Source organism: Anarrhichthys ocellatus, unplaced genomic scaffold (assembly GCF_004355925.1).
Source record: "Anarrhichthys ocellatus isolate YVR2014 unplaced genomic scaffold, GSC_Weel_1.0 scaffold153, whole genome shotgun sequence".
Taxonomy (NCBI): Eukaryota; Metazoa; Chordata; class Actinopteri; order Perciformes; family Anarhichadidae; genus Anarrhichthys; species Anarrhichthys ocellatus.
In genome coordinates this window covers 394,063-407,444 of record NW_022280183.1, presented here as the reverse complement: position 1 = coordinate 407,444, position 13,382 = coordinate 394,063, and the positions used below count along the sequence as shown (strand labels likewise).

The window sequence follows — 13,382 nt, the reverse complement described above, 5'->3', positions numbered from 1 at the left end:
TGTGTGTGTGTGTGTGTGTGTGTGTGTGTGTGTGTGTGTGTGTGTGCCAGGGTGAGACATGTTTGCATCATAGTGCAAACGTGAGTGTGTGTTTGTGATTGCTAATGGACAGTACAGTTAGGGTGTGTAGGTGGGTGAATGCATGATGCATGAAGTTCTTACCAGCACAGTTGTTCATCTCTGACTTGAAACTGGTTTCATGTGTTCACATCCAGTAGAAAGTCTTATTTTGTGTGTGTGTGTGAGTGAACATGTTGTTCCCCCTAGCAGTATTAATGTCATTCTATCTTCAAACAAAGAATGAAATAATGCAGATTATTATTATATGGTTATGTTTTGCATAATCAGGTAGTGATGTTTTCAGCCAATATAAAGTGATTACCCAGTTTGGTATAAAATTTGCTTTTAATGGTCGTCCTTCATCCAGAGGATCGACGGTTCGATCCCCGGCTCCACTAGGCCATGTCCATGTGTCCATGTGTCCATGTGTCCTTGTGTCCATGTGTCCTTGTGTCCTTGTGTCCTTGTGTCCATGTGTCCATGCGTCCATGTGTCCATGCGTCCTTGTGTCCATGTGTCCATGCGTCCTTGTGTCCATGTGTCCTTGTGTCCTTGTGTCCATGTGTCCTTGTGTGCTTGTGTCCATGTGTCCATGTGTCCTTGTGTCCTTGTGTCCTTGGGTAAGACACTCAACCAGCCAGTAAGAGTTGACTCTCCTCTGTGGCCGTGGTGTAATTACAATCACAGACATTCATTCTGTAAGGAAGGAAGCCGGTGTCTGTTCTGATTGTTTGTGAGGTAAAATATCAAGATTTTGAGTTTAATTGTGAAAAATAATGTTTTAATAATGAAAAATATACTTTACCCAATAAAGGACAGGAGGCTACAGCTGTTATTTCAATGCATCAGATACATTTAATCATCATTGAATGTCTCCTGCTGCTTATCTTATCTTCAGGTTGGACAGTTACAGGTTGTGGTTATTAGTTAGAACAACTAAAAGTGTCATGTTTTCAGCTAGTATAAGGGGATCACTGACTTATTTATAACTTTAGTTACTTGCACATGTTTAAACCTGAACCTGACTGTGTGTTATGTGGAGCAGAAGACTGAGACTACACCTCTATCTATCCTCTCAGCACATGATGACTGAGCATGTTGCTTATGTTGGTTGATGAGCTGAGAATGTGTTGTCAGTGGATTTATCTCACTGGTCAAGAAACACCAGCAGTCAGACAATCAGACAGGTTTTATATATTTACAGTATATATCATCCATCCAGGATCGAGTTATTAATGAAATGATAGAGCTAAAACTAGTAGATCAAATATTGCAAGATGTAATAAGCATCTCAAGTGCTGGTGCTGTGTTGGGGGGTTATCAGATCAAGCTCTAAACACAACATTGGATCACTCTCCTCTGTGCAGCATCTAAAACAGAAAGAACGAAGCTGAAGCAGCAGTGATGGTGAGATGGTGTCTGCAGAAGGTTTGACCTCCAACATGTAAATCTGCAGCATTAGACACATTCACAGAGCACTCTGCCGTTTATTATTCACATCAGACGTTTGCTTTTGGTCTTCTAAGACATGAAAATCAATAGACGTTCAACAGGAGGAGGTCTGGCAGCTGTTTAATATTCAGTTGTGTGGAGCTGTCTGTAACTCTGATGTGTGTCACTGTGGTGCAACGGATCGGATCATCTTTAGATCAGCAAAGAAAAGGGGAGGAGACAAATATAACTTTGCTTTCCATTTATTAATTAAAGAACTTCAAGAACACTTAAAGCAAAGAACTTTGGGCTATAGTCTGACATAACAACTAAAGATGATACTTGTTGTGGTGGTGTCTTGGAACCGCAGCAGTAAAACGTTATTACACATTATGATGATTAAACTGTAAGAAGAAGAAGAGGGCGCTGTAGTGTGGACGCAAGGCGTGAACCAACAATGATGATGTAGCCTGAAGCACTGTGGCGACACATATTTTTTTCATATTGTTTACTGTAAGTTTCTATTTCATATTTATGATTCTTGTTTTTCAATATGCTCTAAAATACTGATTGTAATGATGAGGTTATCTAATGCTGAACAATCTATGAACAGGCAGACTCATCACTCTGTGGTTGATTTGAACTGACTTGCTATCTTTAAATATCAAAAGAACACCTCCTCTCCAGCCTAAATGTGATTTATGAATGGCAGTGTTGGGAGCCTGCTGTGTGTCCAGCTGAGAGGCTCGTTGATCTCTGAGCTGCTGACAGTATTTTCCTACAGCAGGAATAAAAAAGGATTATATGTTCAGGACCGCAGAGGAAGCCCTTTTTGTTTGAATTCACACGGTACTTTGTGATATTGATCAGATATAATTGTGAGCTCATGATCCAGTGAGGAGGTGTGTGTATTAGCACAGAGGGTGCAGTAGTCAGTAAACATGCTCAAATCTGTGCGTCTTCATAGTGATTTATATGCACACTAAGGAAGCGTCTGCAAACAGTGCAGGATGTGAACTACTCTATGGAGAGGGTTCTGCAGTGGCATCCTGTAGATACCGCATGGATACCAGACGGCTTCATTCACACTCCCTCCCTGATGTAATGAATGGATCTGTGACAGCAGGCAAACTCAATCTACTCCACAGTGAGATCCATGAGCAGGAGATGGGACCTGACGAGGAGTCTCACGTAAAGAACTCTGACTGAAGTCCACCTTGCAGCAGGATCACTGCATGAGTACTGGACTTGGATTTAGCCATGTTTTATTGGAAATAATCTGGTCTATTTTGTTCTTTCAGTGGGTGTTGGCCTTTGAGATCTTCATCCCGCTGGTCCTCTTCTTCATCCTCCTGGGTCTGAGGCAGAAGAAGCCAGCGATTCCTGTCAAGGAAGGTAGGCAGACACAGCAGAACACAGACGGATCCTATACATGATATCCACTGTACTCAGTCACAATAAATACACATGTTGATAATATCAACTAAGGGATGGTGTACTGACTTTAACAAATATCCAATTTGATCTTAAAGCCACTGGAGGGCGAACGGGAGAACTTGTTCGGACGCGTTTTCTATGCCACAAACAAATCCCTGTCCAGTGCGCTATCTCTCTCCATCCGTTGATCCATTTATTCCGTTGCACATTGACACCATATCATTAAATCAGCATCGTTCAATCTTACTTGTATCAGTGCATCTTAATTGCTTAGTAACAGAAAACCACAGGATACCACACGACAGGATAAGACAACATGCTGACAAGCCGCGCTGACACGGTCAAAAAGTGTTAGCTTCCCGTCCACACACCTGATGGCACTTACCGATATGCACTTTTAGGTTAATGCGCCACCCTGTGTTCAATGTCAGAACTGCATGTCTAAATTCACCTCGTGTTTCCCTCAAAGATAAAAGAAAACAACAAAACTACACTATGGCTCCAACAGATGCGTTATAAGGGACATTTGCTGAGGATTTGCAGCCCTTTTTAGTTTCTATACAACCAAATTGTGCTTGTCCTCATTTAGGAAAGGACCAAACTGATTTTTACGTCGGTAAAATGGAAGAAAGGCACAAAATGCATGTTTGGTCTCATCTGTTTAGAGCTGTGATATCTTCTTTTTATTGAAATAAATCTCCAACTGATTTTTCAGAACTCATTCAATCAAAACAAAGTGTGTGGACGGGCATGTCTTCATAATAGGCTTAATAAGAGAGAAGGGTCCTCTGACTTTATTGAAGGTTTTAAAGGTATCGATGGAGGGGTGAGATATCATTCTTTGTGGCAAACTATTCCACAATTAAGGACCAACGACTGAAGAGGCTTGATCAGCGTTGGTCTTTAAGGGGCGCCTGGGGGGGAGGACAGTGATAGGTCACTAGGTTTGAGGGGTCAGGAGGTGAAAGAGAGGATGAGCAGTTCAGAGATGTAACCTGGTGACAGTCCAAGCAGTGCTTTATCAATACAATCATTTTAAAATCAATTCTGTAATTCACTGGTAAAGTTAAGGATCCAAGTACTCATAATGAACCTGTTTTACAAACACAATGTGTAGATATGAACACTTTTCTATATAGAAAAACAAATTAGTACAACGAGGATATATAGAGCAGCTGTGGACATCAGATACTGTAAGAATCAGCTGTTTTAAATCATAGATCAATGCTGACTGATGAGTATGTGACAAATAAAAACTTCAAACTTGAAGTAGTCTCTTTAATGCACCATTTATTTCATTATTGCCGTACATGTGTTGAAAGTATTTAGTTTGTTGTTGATCACATCATCAGAGTGGCAGCACATAGAAACAGGTTCTGAAACGTTTATTCTCAGACTATCTGCGCTGCCACACAGACAGCAAAGCACATGTCCAGCTCAGGAAAACACCAAACTATCCGGAGTGTTACATGACAAGAAAGTGGAAGAAATGAGTAAATCCATGTTGAATGTGTGCAGCTGTTTGGACGGTTCTGAGGAAGTGAGGGAAGCGAGGGATGAGGAGATGGATGGTAGAGGACTGCACAGTATACAGGCTTCCCTCCGCCTTAACTTGCATTATTTAGTTGTATTAAATACAGAAAGTGAACACTGCTGCTGACTCATGTTTATAGATCTGCCTGTCATAAAGATATTACATATCTTCTGTGCGGTGTTGTCACACATTTGAAACAGGCAAACGCATGTTCTTTGCTGCTGTTACAAACATGTGCTCTGCCTCTCACTGTGCTGTATCCTTTGTGCCATTTATTCAGCTGTTAGTCGTCTGTCACTGTCCTGAGTGTATCTGTGTTCATGATGGAGTTTGTTCTCAGTGCTGTTGCCTGAACACTTTATTTTGATGCTTTTTGTCTGTGTTGCTTTACTTCACCTTTGTCTTGTGTCTGCTGTTCTTTCTTTGTTCCTCTCTTTTCGGCTGTGTTTCTTTCTTTCCTGTCGTGATGCATGTTCTCAACGTGTTGGATGCACCAGTGTGTAAGTTTCATCACCCCGAAGGCTAACTCTACCCTCACACCTGATCCTGGCTGACATGATACATCACTGACATGTTGATCTCTTGGTTAACTTAACCAGGCTGTGTTAATCCTGTTCTGTGCTTGTGTGTTCATGTACACTATATGTTTACCTCACCCTGATCTATATGTATCAAGGGAGGCCATCCTCCAAAACCAGCACACTTCAGTCACTCAGTGGCTCATTAGAAAGAAATCTTAAAGGTCTGTAAGGTCTTCCTTTAAAGTAGTCGATTACCAATGGATAGAATGATGGAATTGATGCCAACCACCACGGGGATGGGGATTGTTTCTGACATTGTTTTATCTCCTTTATCCACCAATTAGATATGAGCGCTCCATAATTATGAAGATTGGATTTGAGTTAATTCACCAGTTTTCCGTCTTTTTGTGTGTTATTCATATGGCGTGCATTCTGCTTTACCCGGGAGTTCACTTTGTTGTCATCCGCCGCCGTGTGCCATGTGCTGACGTAGAACTCACTGAGCTGCACGGGGTTCTGTTCCGGCACTGAACCAGGTACCCAGACCCTGTCCTTGTCTTGATTGGGGATTTTGGCAAGGTGGACCTTAAAAAAGTTCTGCTGAACTTCTACAAACGCATTTCGTGTCGCATCAGGCTTATATTTACAAACCAGAAACCAAACCATGGGTCGATGATCCATCTGCACTGCTGTGAAGGACTGAAACGCAGTGTCCTACCGTTGAGACGTGTCTTCAAACTTGCTAAGCAGACTGAATTCTACTGATCAATATCATTATTATTATTGCACACTAACCTTTGAGCACATCTTCTACCACCCCAGCATTTCACGGGACGTATCCAGTAACATGAGTATGTTTTACATCTTTGAATCTTGAATCATGTTCTACAACAGTGCACCATTCGACACAATGAAAGTGCTCACTGTGTGTATACAGTAAAAGGCTTTTTAAGGCTTCCTCCTTGAGTTTCCATACTTTTTGGGCTCTTAGGGCATACGTGTGTTAGCGATCCTGGAAGCCATTGGTCTGACGACGGTAAGCCTCCAGGGGACAGGGGCTGTATTTCTGGGGTTCCGGTGTAGCTGATATCCGGGCCAAGACTTCCTTTACCTGCGCTTATTGTTTACAGTCCTATTAGCAACTTCATTTCACCAAATCTGCCTCACAGCCAGCTGTTCCTGGCGACTTGCTTCAGTACAAACCATATAAAACGTCTCCGAATTAAACAACAAAATATGTTGCTCCATGAACTCAAGATCAACATATATAAGCTATGTAAGATCTCTCCGTATTCCAAACCCATTAAATATCACAGTTTGATGATTTAACAACGCTGTGGTCTGGTGACACTTTTAGCTTCAGCAACATCACCTGACTTGGCTCCCGTCAGTTATTATGATGCTTGGTGGCTTGTGTTGTTTTCGGGGCGTTTGATAAAACGACTGATGCTTCCGTCACAGATAGCTGAATGGAATGCAGCTCAGCAGCAGTGCACTCTTTAAGTGCTGTTTTAACTTCATACCTGCCTGTTGTTGTTTTGTACCACCTTGTAATTTGCAAAAAATATTTCCTACCAGTGAGTTCCCTTTTCTACAATTCTTTAAGTACTATGAGCCACTGAATGACTAAATGACCTGGGTTACAACGGTATCTGTGTGTTCACATAGTTAATATATACCTCTCCCTGTGAGTTACGTTCTCTCAGCCCTGACACATCTGGTCTTACATTGTTTCTTTTATCATTTTAAACAGCTTCTAACAGGCCTTCACTGTATTGTGTTTCTCTACTACATGTCTCTGTGTGTTGTGACTTTAAATGTGCAGTGTGTGTCTTGTTGTGTAGTTTGTGTGTGTTTGGATGATTTGATGAGTCAGTTGGACATCTTGTGTAATTGACTGAGTCTGTGAAAACAGCTGGCTGACTTTAACAAACTGCTGTTCATTCCATGTAACTCTTCCATACAGCGGCTTGTGTACTCAACGTTGTCTCTCTACAGTTCATGTTTACCTCAGTGATGGATTCTGACTCGTGTTTAACACCTTCTTGCCTTGGTGAAGTCCACAGCATGCTGGTCAGAGAGGACAGATGTCAATGAACTGAATTTATCTACATGTCAACATTTCCCGGTACCTCACAGACCCACCTCCATTATTTAAACCAACTATGAGGTTGTATATTGTTGAATTATCAATTAATAAATGCTTGTGAGGCCGTCTTATTATTATTATTGCGATCCGTCGCCTGTGTGCCTGTGTGTGAGTGAGTGAGTGCACCTCTGCGTCTGTCCACAGCTAATCTCGCATTCTGATGCAGCAAACTGCATCATATTTTGGGTGTGCAGTTATGGATGCATGCCCGAGGACCTGTCGTGGTGACTCACACTTTCTCAAAACACCTTTGAATACCTGTTGAATACCTGCTGACTCCTTAACTCACCAATCTTACGGCCGTTACTGTCTGCTAGTGATAATACAGTAATACTGCCTTGCATGCAGAGGTGCTGGTTAAAGTGCCTAACGAGCTGCCCAGCTGCTACGATAACCAATGCACAAATATTTTTAATCCATTATTTATTTCCTGCTGCAGCGTATCCACGAAACAGGCAACTGAGTCTCTATTTGACTTGCAGCCACGATGCCTTGGCATACTCTGTTGGGGATAATGCCAATGCTACGTGGTACTCTCCGCTGCTGTCAGCCAGAAATACCGTTCGTACAAATCCTTTTCCATGCTGGGTCAGGGGTTGACCGACCCTTTGATATGATTTCCAGTTTTTCTGGAAATGTCCTTCTTGAGAAATCCGTTTCTCCTCCTTCAGCCATTGAGTGTTCAAAAAACACAGCTAGGTAAAAAAAGAATCTACACCAAGCAAAACACAAAATATTTCATAACTTCTCTTACATATGTTTCAACCTGAACTCTTACTAAATACTAAGATCTGCTAGCTAGCTTTCTGTTTGACAAAAGTCACGCTGGCCCACTGACCAATCACGGAGCACGTTAATGCAGACGTACTTAGAGGCTACCTGGGTACCACTGGCACGTCAAAGAATACGCCCAACATGTCAAACTAAAGATCTGATTGGTTGAAGACTATGACAATCAACAATATCGTCCCCATTCACTTAACCTGCAAAGTCTACAGAGGACCTCGGGCCTCTCTCCTTACATAGAGACATAGAGGCTGAATCTGATTGGATAAAAGCTCTCCTTAAAACAAGCTGTGCTGGAAGCAGAGCAACTGAGGAAGACTGTAGCCGTGCAATGATAAAATAAGATAATGGGAAAAATAATGATAATACATGTAGTGTATTTATGAAAAATGATTCAATTATAAAATAGCTATAACTTTGTGATTGTGTTTAGGCCAGCAGAGAAGGGTTAGCACTGGTGTTATATATAGTGTCATTAATTAGCTCTGTACACACCTGATGATCCTCTTCTTCCATTCCTCTGAAAGGCAGGAGGGGATAATAGGGATGGCATGACAAAGAGAGTGTCAGGTTGTTGTGGTTGATTATATACAGTGCCACACACACACACACACACACACACACACACACACACGCTTCAGCAGCACAGTAACGTGGTTACTGTAACCGTGGTTACTGTGCTGCTGGTTGAGCTGAAGTCTCTATTCTTCCTGGTAGAGAGCTGGTCCAGCTTGTCCAGCCAGCACTTAGAGACAGATGAGGAAAAGCATCATGTGCAACAGCATGATGAGAGGCCTGTGTGTTCAGCATTGACATGTGGAGCCTCTCTGGTCATCAGCTGCTGTGCTGCTGCTCCGAGGCGGCTCATCTGACACCTCTTCCTCTCCAACTCTAACACAGTGTCTCTCCCTCTGCTTTGTCATCCTCCTGGTCCTGTCTGGACCTCATACTCCTCGTTTTCTCCATCTGTATCCTCTGTATTTCTTTGCCACATTCTCCTCCTTTGTCCGTGGTTTTGTTCTTCTCTCTGTGTCCCCGTTATTCCTCCCTCATGTCCAGCCTTCTACAGCGCAGCCCCACTCACCTCGGCTGGCATCATTCCCATCATGCAGTCGCTGTGCCCAGATGGACAAAGGGATGAATTTGGTTTCCTGCAGTACAAGAACTCCACGTGAGTAGATTTTATCAGCACTCACCTATCAGTCTCATAACTTGTCTTTTTAGAGCAGTTGTTTGTCTTGAATGATTTGTTTGTTCCTTTTTTCTGTGCAAACACTGAGATCAGGCGGAGGCCATGTTCAGAAAGACTTTGGCTCTGTGTGATAAAAATGTCACCGTCTCATTCATTTGAATGGAGCCAGTCTGTCAGTGCAGCAGTGGAGGCCAACACAAGGGACCCGACATGGTGACAAAACCATGTCTTCATGCAAAAAAGTTGAACCAGGTTCTATTGCAGCAACACAACTTGTCGCCACCAAGCAAAGCACTAACATGCCCAATCAAGTACATACAAGTGCACATTCTTGAACTGCCTATTTCTGCTACTTACATTGTGACGGAAACTGGACACCATTGCATAAGAGGGCGCAATGAGAAGAAGAACGAATATAACATGTTAGTTTTAAAGTTCAAATGTATGAGCATGTGTTTTATTTCCTGTCCAAAGTCCACAAAGGGTCCATTGTCCAAACCGGTAACCACAAAGCTTAATACCAAAACCAACCCGACAACAACGCTCCATCACTTCCTCATCTGATCCTTCATCAAAGAGGCTCACAACTGCTGCTCAGCAGTGACAGTACAACCTTTGTACACCAGGGTACAGCAGCCGTGGGAAATAATGATAAAACAATCAATAAATAGATAAAAGGACAGTGAACGTGCAGATTGCAGAGGCAGAGCACCCTGCATGTTTTCTCTAGGTTTTATTCATTGTGATTGGACCGGCTCAGACTAATGTGTTGGCAGAGGATCGCACATTGACCTCTCCAACATCTTGAATATTCTACACACAGCTGGCACAGCTGGAGAAGGCACCTGGATTCAGGGTAACCAAACAGTACAAACAGGAAAACTGTTCTAACAGATTAGTAACAGTATTTGGAGTGTAGCAGCCAACTAGCAACTCTTAAATGCCATTCTTAATGTCCATGTAGTAAACTGAATGTACCTATATGTCTGTAATGTATACAGTATCTCATTGATCCACACACTGTCACACACTTGATCCCCTGAGCCACAGTGATGCAAGAACCAGTATCGGACTTGGTTTCCTGTTTCCTGGCCGATATTTTGCGAAAGGACTTCTTCATGTTGATCCGATATTTAAGACGTTAATCAAGCTTTTCAAATATTCAGAGGAGCAGAATAGATGTTACCTTTGAATAGAGCCAAGGCTAGCTGGTTCCCCCTATGCTAAGGACTGTTTTAGTCCTGTGTTTTCAGTGTGATCCTATTCGGGATTCAGAGAAGCTTGATGAAAGTGCTATCACTGTCCATCCTCTCAGCTGCCTCACTCTGCTTTCCCTCCCTCATTCCACTGTTTGCTCTATCCTTCTCTCCTTTACGTGACTCTCACCATATCAACAAGAATTAAACATCTTAACACCAGTTAAACATGCACAATAATAAAAGTCATTCTCCAGTCGTTGCTTGCTAATGCCAATGATCTGTAAGTGTACTGTGTCTTGAGAAAAAGGACGAACGATGTCTCTTCTTCAGTGCAGTTTTACAACAGTTTAAAAGCCTAAATCTCTCTCTGTTAGTGTGACCCAGCTGCTGGAGCGGATCAGTGAAGTGGTTGAACAGAACCGCCTCTTCTCGCCTGAGCGGCCTGGTTTGGGTCAAGAGCTCGAGACCCTGCAGCAGCACCTGGAGAGTCTCAGTTCCACCCGTTTACCTCCGGACTACAACTTCAACACCAGTCAAGGTCTGACATGTAGCCATGCTTTAACTAATATTAACAACATGCGTGCATATATACAAGTACAGTCCATTCACCATTGTAAGATGTAAGAGTTCGTCAAGCACTCACATTCCAACGGTAACGTAGAGTAGCCAATGGAAATGTAGGCTGCAACAGAGAAGGGAGGATTGAAAAGACATCAGCAGTCCTGATGTTATGTAGTTTGTGTTCAGAGTATTATGGGATGCTCTGCTGATACAGAATGTTACTGCAAAGAGAGGGCCCATAGTTTAATCAAAACTCAAGAAATGTATCATCCTCTCTCTGTTCAGTGTAAATCACAGAACGCCTCTTCTCCATCAACAGCTGACACCAAAATAACATCTGTGTTTTATCCAAAGCTGCAGGCTGTGTGGGCCACCATTCATCTGGGATCACAAACAATGCATGAAATAAAGATGATCGGGAGCAAAGAAGTAGTACAAATTATTTGGTGTTTTTAAATTGTCACTCCTCTTTGTGTTAAAGAGTTTTTGTTGAAGTGCTCGCTTGGTAAACAAACCTTTGTTCACAAGGGGCTCATGTTATAGAAGTGACGTAGTAGATATACAGGTATATATATATATTATATATATATATCACACTAAACAGGATTCAGAAAGGTAGAAAACAAAGTGTTGCTTGTTGAGGACAACACAAATAATATATACAGTAGGTAAATAACATGTTTGTTTCACACAGATTTAGAAATGTAGAAATGAATTAAAGAATGTCATTGAATGACTTTAAGATTATGGGAAGAATTATTGGAAATCTATGTTTATGCTCAAGTTCTAATCCTCCATTTAAGGGCATAACCAAACCCTAACACAACAAAGACCTGACCCTTTATCTGACCCTTTATCCTGCCCTCTCCGAGTGTTAAATCAATGACTGCCACATATGTACATTCAACCAATGAAGTGTGATTATTCTGAATGTGTGGTTTCATTCCTGCTTCCATTGAACTGAGCAGACCTGTGAGCCACATCAGAGGATAGGTTCACCTTATCTCAATACTCACATGCCCATGTGTACACAGAAATCAGTGTTGGTTGTTATTGTTTTCCTTCTGCATACTGGCCATGCAGGCAAATGAGCCAACACTTCTGTAAGCGCTGCAGACACTTTATTTCAAGATGAAGATGTATTGTTTTTACTATTTAAACACTGCTTTTACCATTTTAACTTGCACTCCACACATCTCAGGTGTCGGGGCTCAGAGACTACTGAGCCCTACCTATGTACTGCATAGATGTTTGTGTGTATATATATATACAGTATATAGTGTGTTATTGTTTCACCTTGATCCCAGAGAAACACTTTCATTCTGCCTTGTCTGATAAACTTGAGTTGATCTTGAGAAGATCTCCTAAAGTGACTCCAAGTACAAGATGGAGGACAAAGTCACTCTGTAAAAAACATCACGCTGAAGTTCTGACCACAAATCTTTAATGTATCAAAGATGTTTACCAAGAGGCTAACTCAGAATTAGTTATATATACTGTATATATATTATAGTATTTGATATGCAAACAAAAATACCACTCCAGAAAGACTGAATCTTAGAACTAAGTAGTTTGCTACCAATAGTCTGCCGTCCACTTCATCATTAAATTACATTCCTCGGGGTCACTTGTGTGTACTGTATATAAGAGGTTATTTGATGTATGTATGTTTGGATACCTCTTTTTTAATAAATAAAGAATGCATTTACTAACAGAAAGCTCAATGTGAAATGATGCGTGTGTGTTTGGATGGATGGATGCAGGCTTCACGCTGGCCAGTGTGTTGAGGAACCAGACTGTTTTCCAGCAGTTCCTGGTCACAAACCTTTCCCTGTCCAACTCCACAAGCAGCCTGCTGCTCAACACTCCAGTCAGCCTCAGGGAGGTGAGTCACGTATACTATACTAACACATTCATAGTCACTGTGATGTTTATAAAGAACACTGAATCCACATGAGTCCAACCCAAGATATTACTGTAACAGCCAAGAGGAGAACAGTCAGTCAAATACACTCTCGTTGACTCTTCTGAAGCACATCCGTACATAATCATATTTTTTACAGGTCCAGATATACCTTCCCTTTATCCATACATAGACAGATCTGTAGGTTATAGGTCATAACTGCAAGTGGCCCCTTGGATAACAGAGGAGCTGGAGCCAATTCCAGCTGACGTTGGGCGAAGGCAGGCGATAACATAAAAGAAAAACCAAACAACCCTCCAAAATCCCCTTGACTAACACTAACTTCATCCCCAGTCTTCCTTCTCCAAGCAGTCTTCAACACACTACCAAGAAAAAACGAATAAAAGACGCACACAAACGAGCACCACCGCTCTGCCGACCAGGGGATTGTGCTCTTACACCAGCCTTTTATTCTGATAATGACAGAAAGAGACAGAATCAAGACGAATGAGTGATTCTCAGCAGCATCTAGCATTCTTGTTGTTATACTCATGTCTATATCGTGTGTGTGTGTGTGTGTGTGTGTGTGTGTGTGTGTGTGTGTGTGTG

At 42.0% G+C, this 13,382-nt stretch overlaps 1 protein-coding gene across 3 annotated transcripts in view; it reads left to right on the top strand.

Annotated features, from left to right (window-relative positions):
* Positions 1-603: 603 nt before the first annotated feature.
* abca2 (ATP-binding cassette, sub-family A (ABC1), member 2) overlaps positions 604-13,382 on the top strand; it is a 47,718-nt gene continuing 34,939 nt past the window's right edge. For 2 of the 3 annotated variants that reach the window (XM_031877877.1, XM_031877875.1), the window contains exons 1-5: positions 604-2,886; positions 3,666-3,668; positions 8,978-9,089; positions 10,684-10,847; positions 12,634-12,755. In XM_031877877.1, the coding sequence (XP_031733737.1) occupies positions 2,727-2,886; positions 3,666-3,668; positions 8,978-9,089; positions 10,684-10,847; positions 12,634-12,755 (561 nt within the window). In that variant the 5' untranslated portion in view covers positions 604-2,726. The remainder of the gene's footprint in view (positions 2,887-3,665; positions 3,669-8,977; positions 9,090-10,683; positions 10,848-12,633; positions 12,756-13,382) is intronic. The other variant, XM_031877876.1, reaches the window with a different exon arrangement.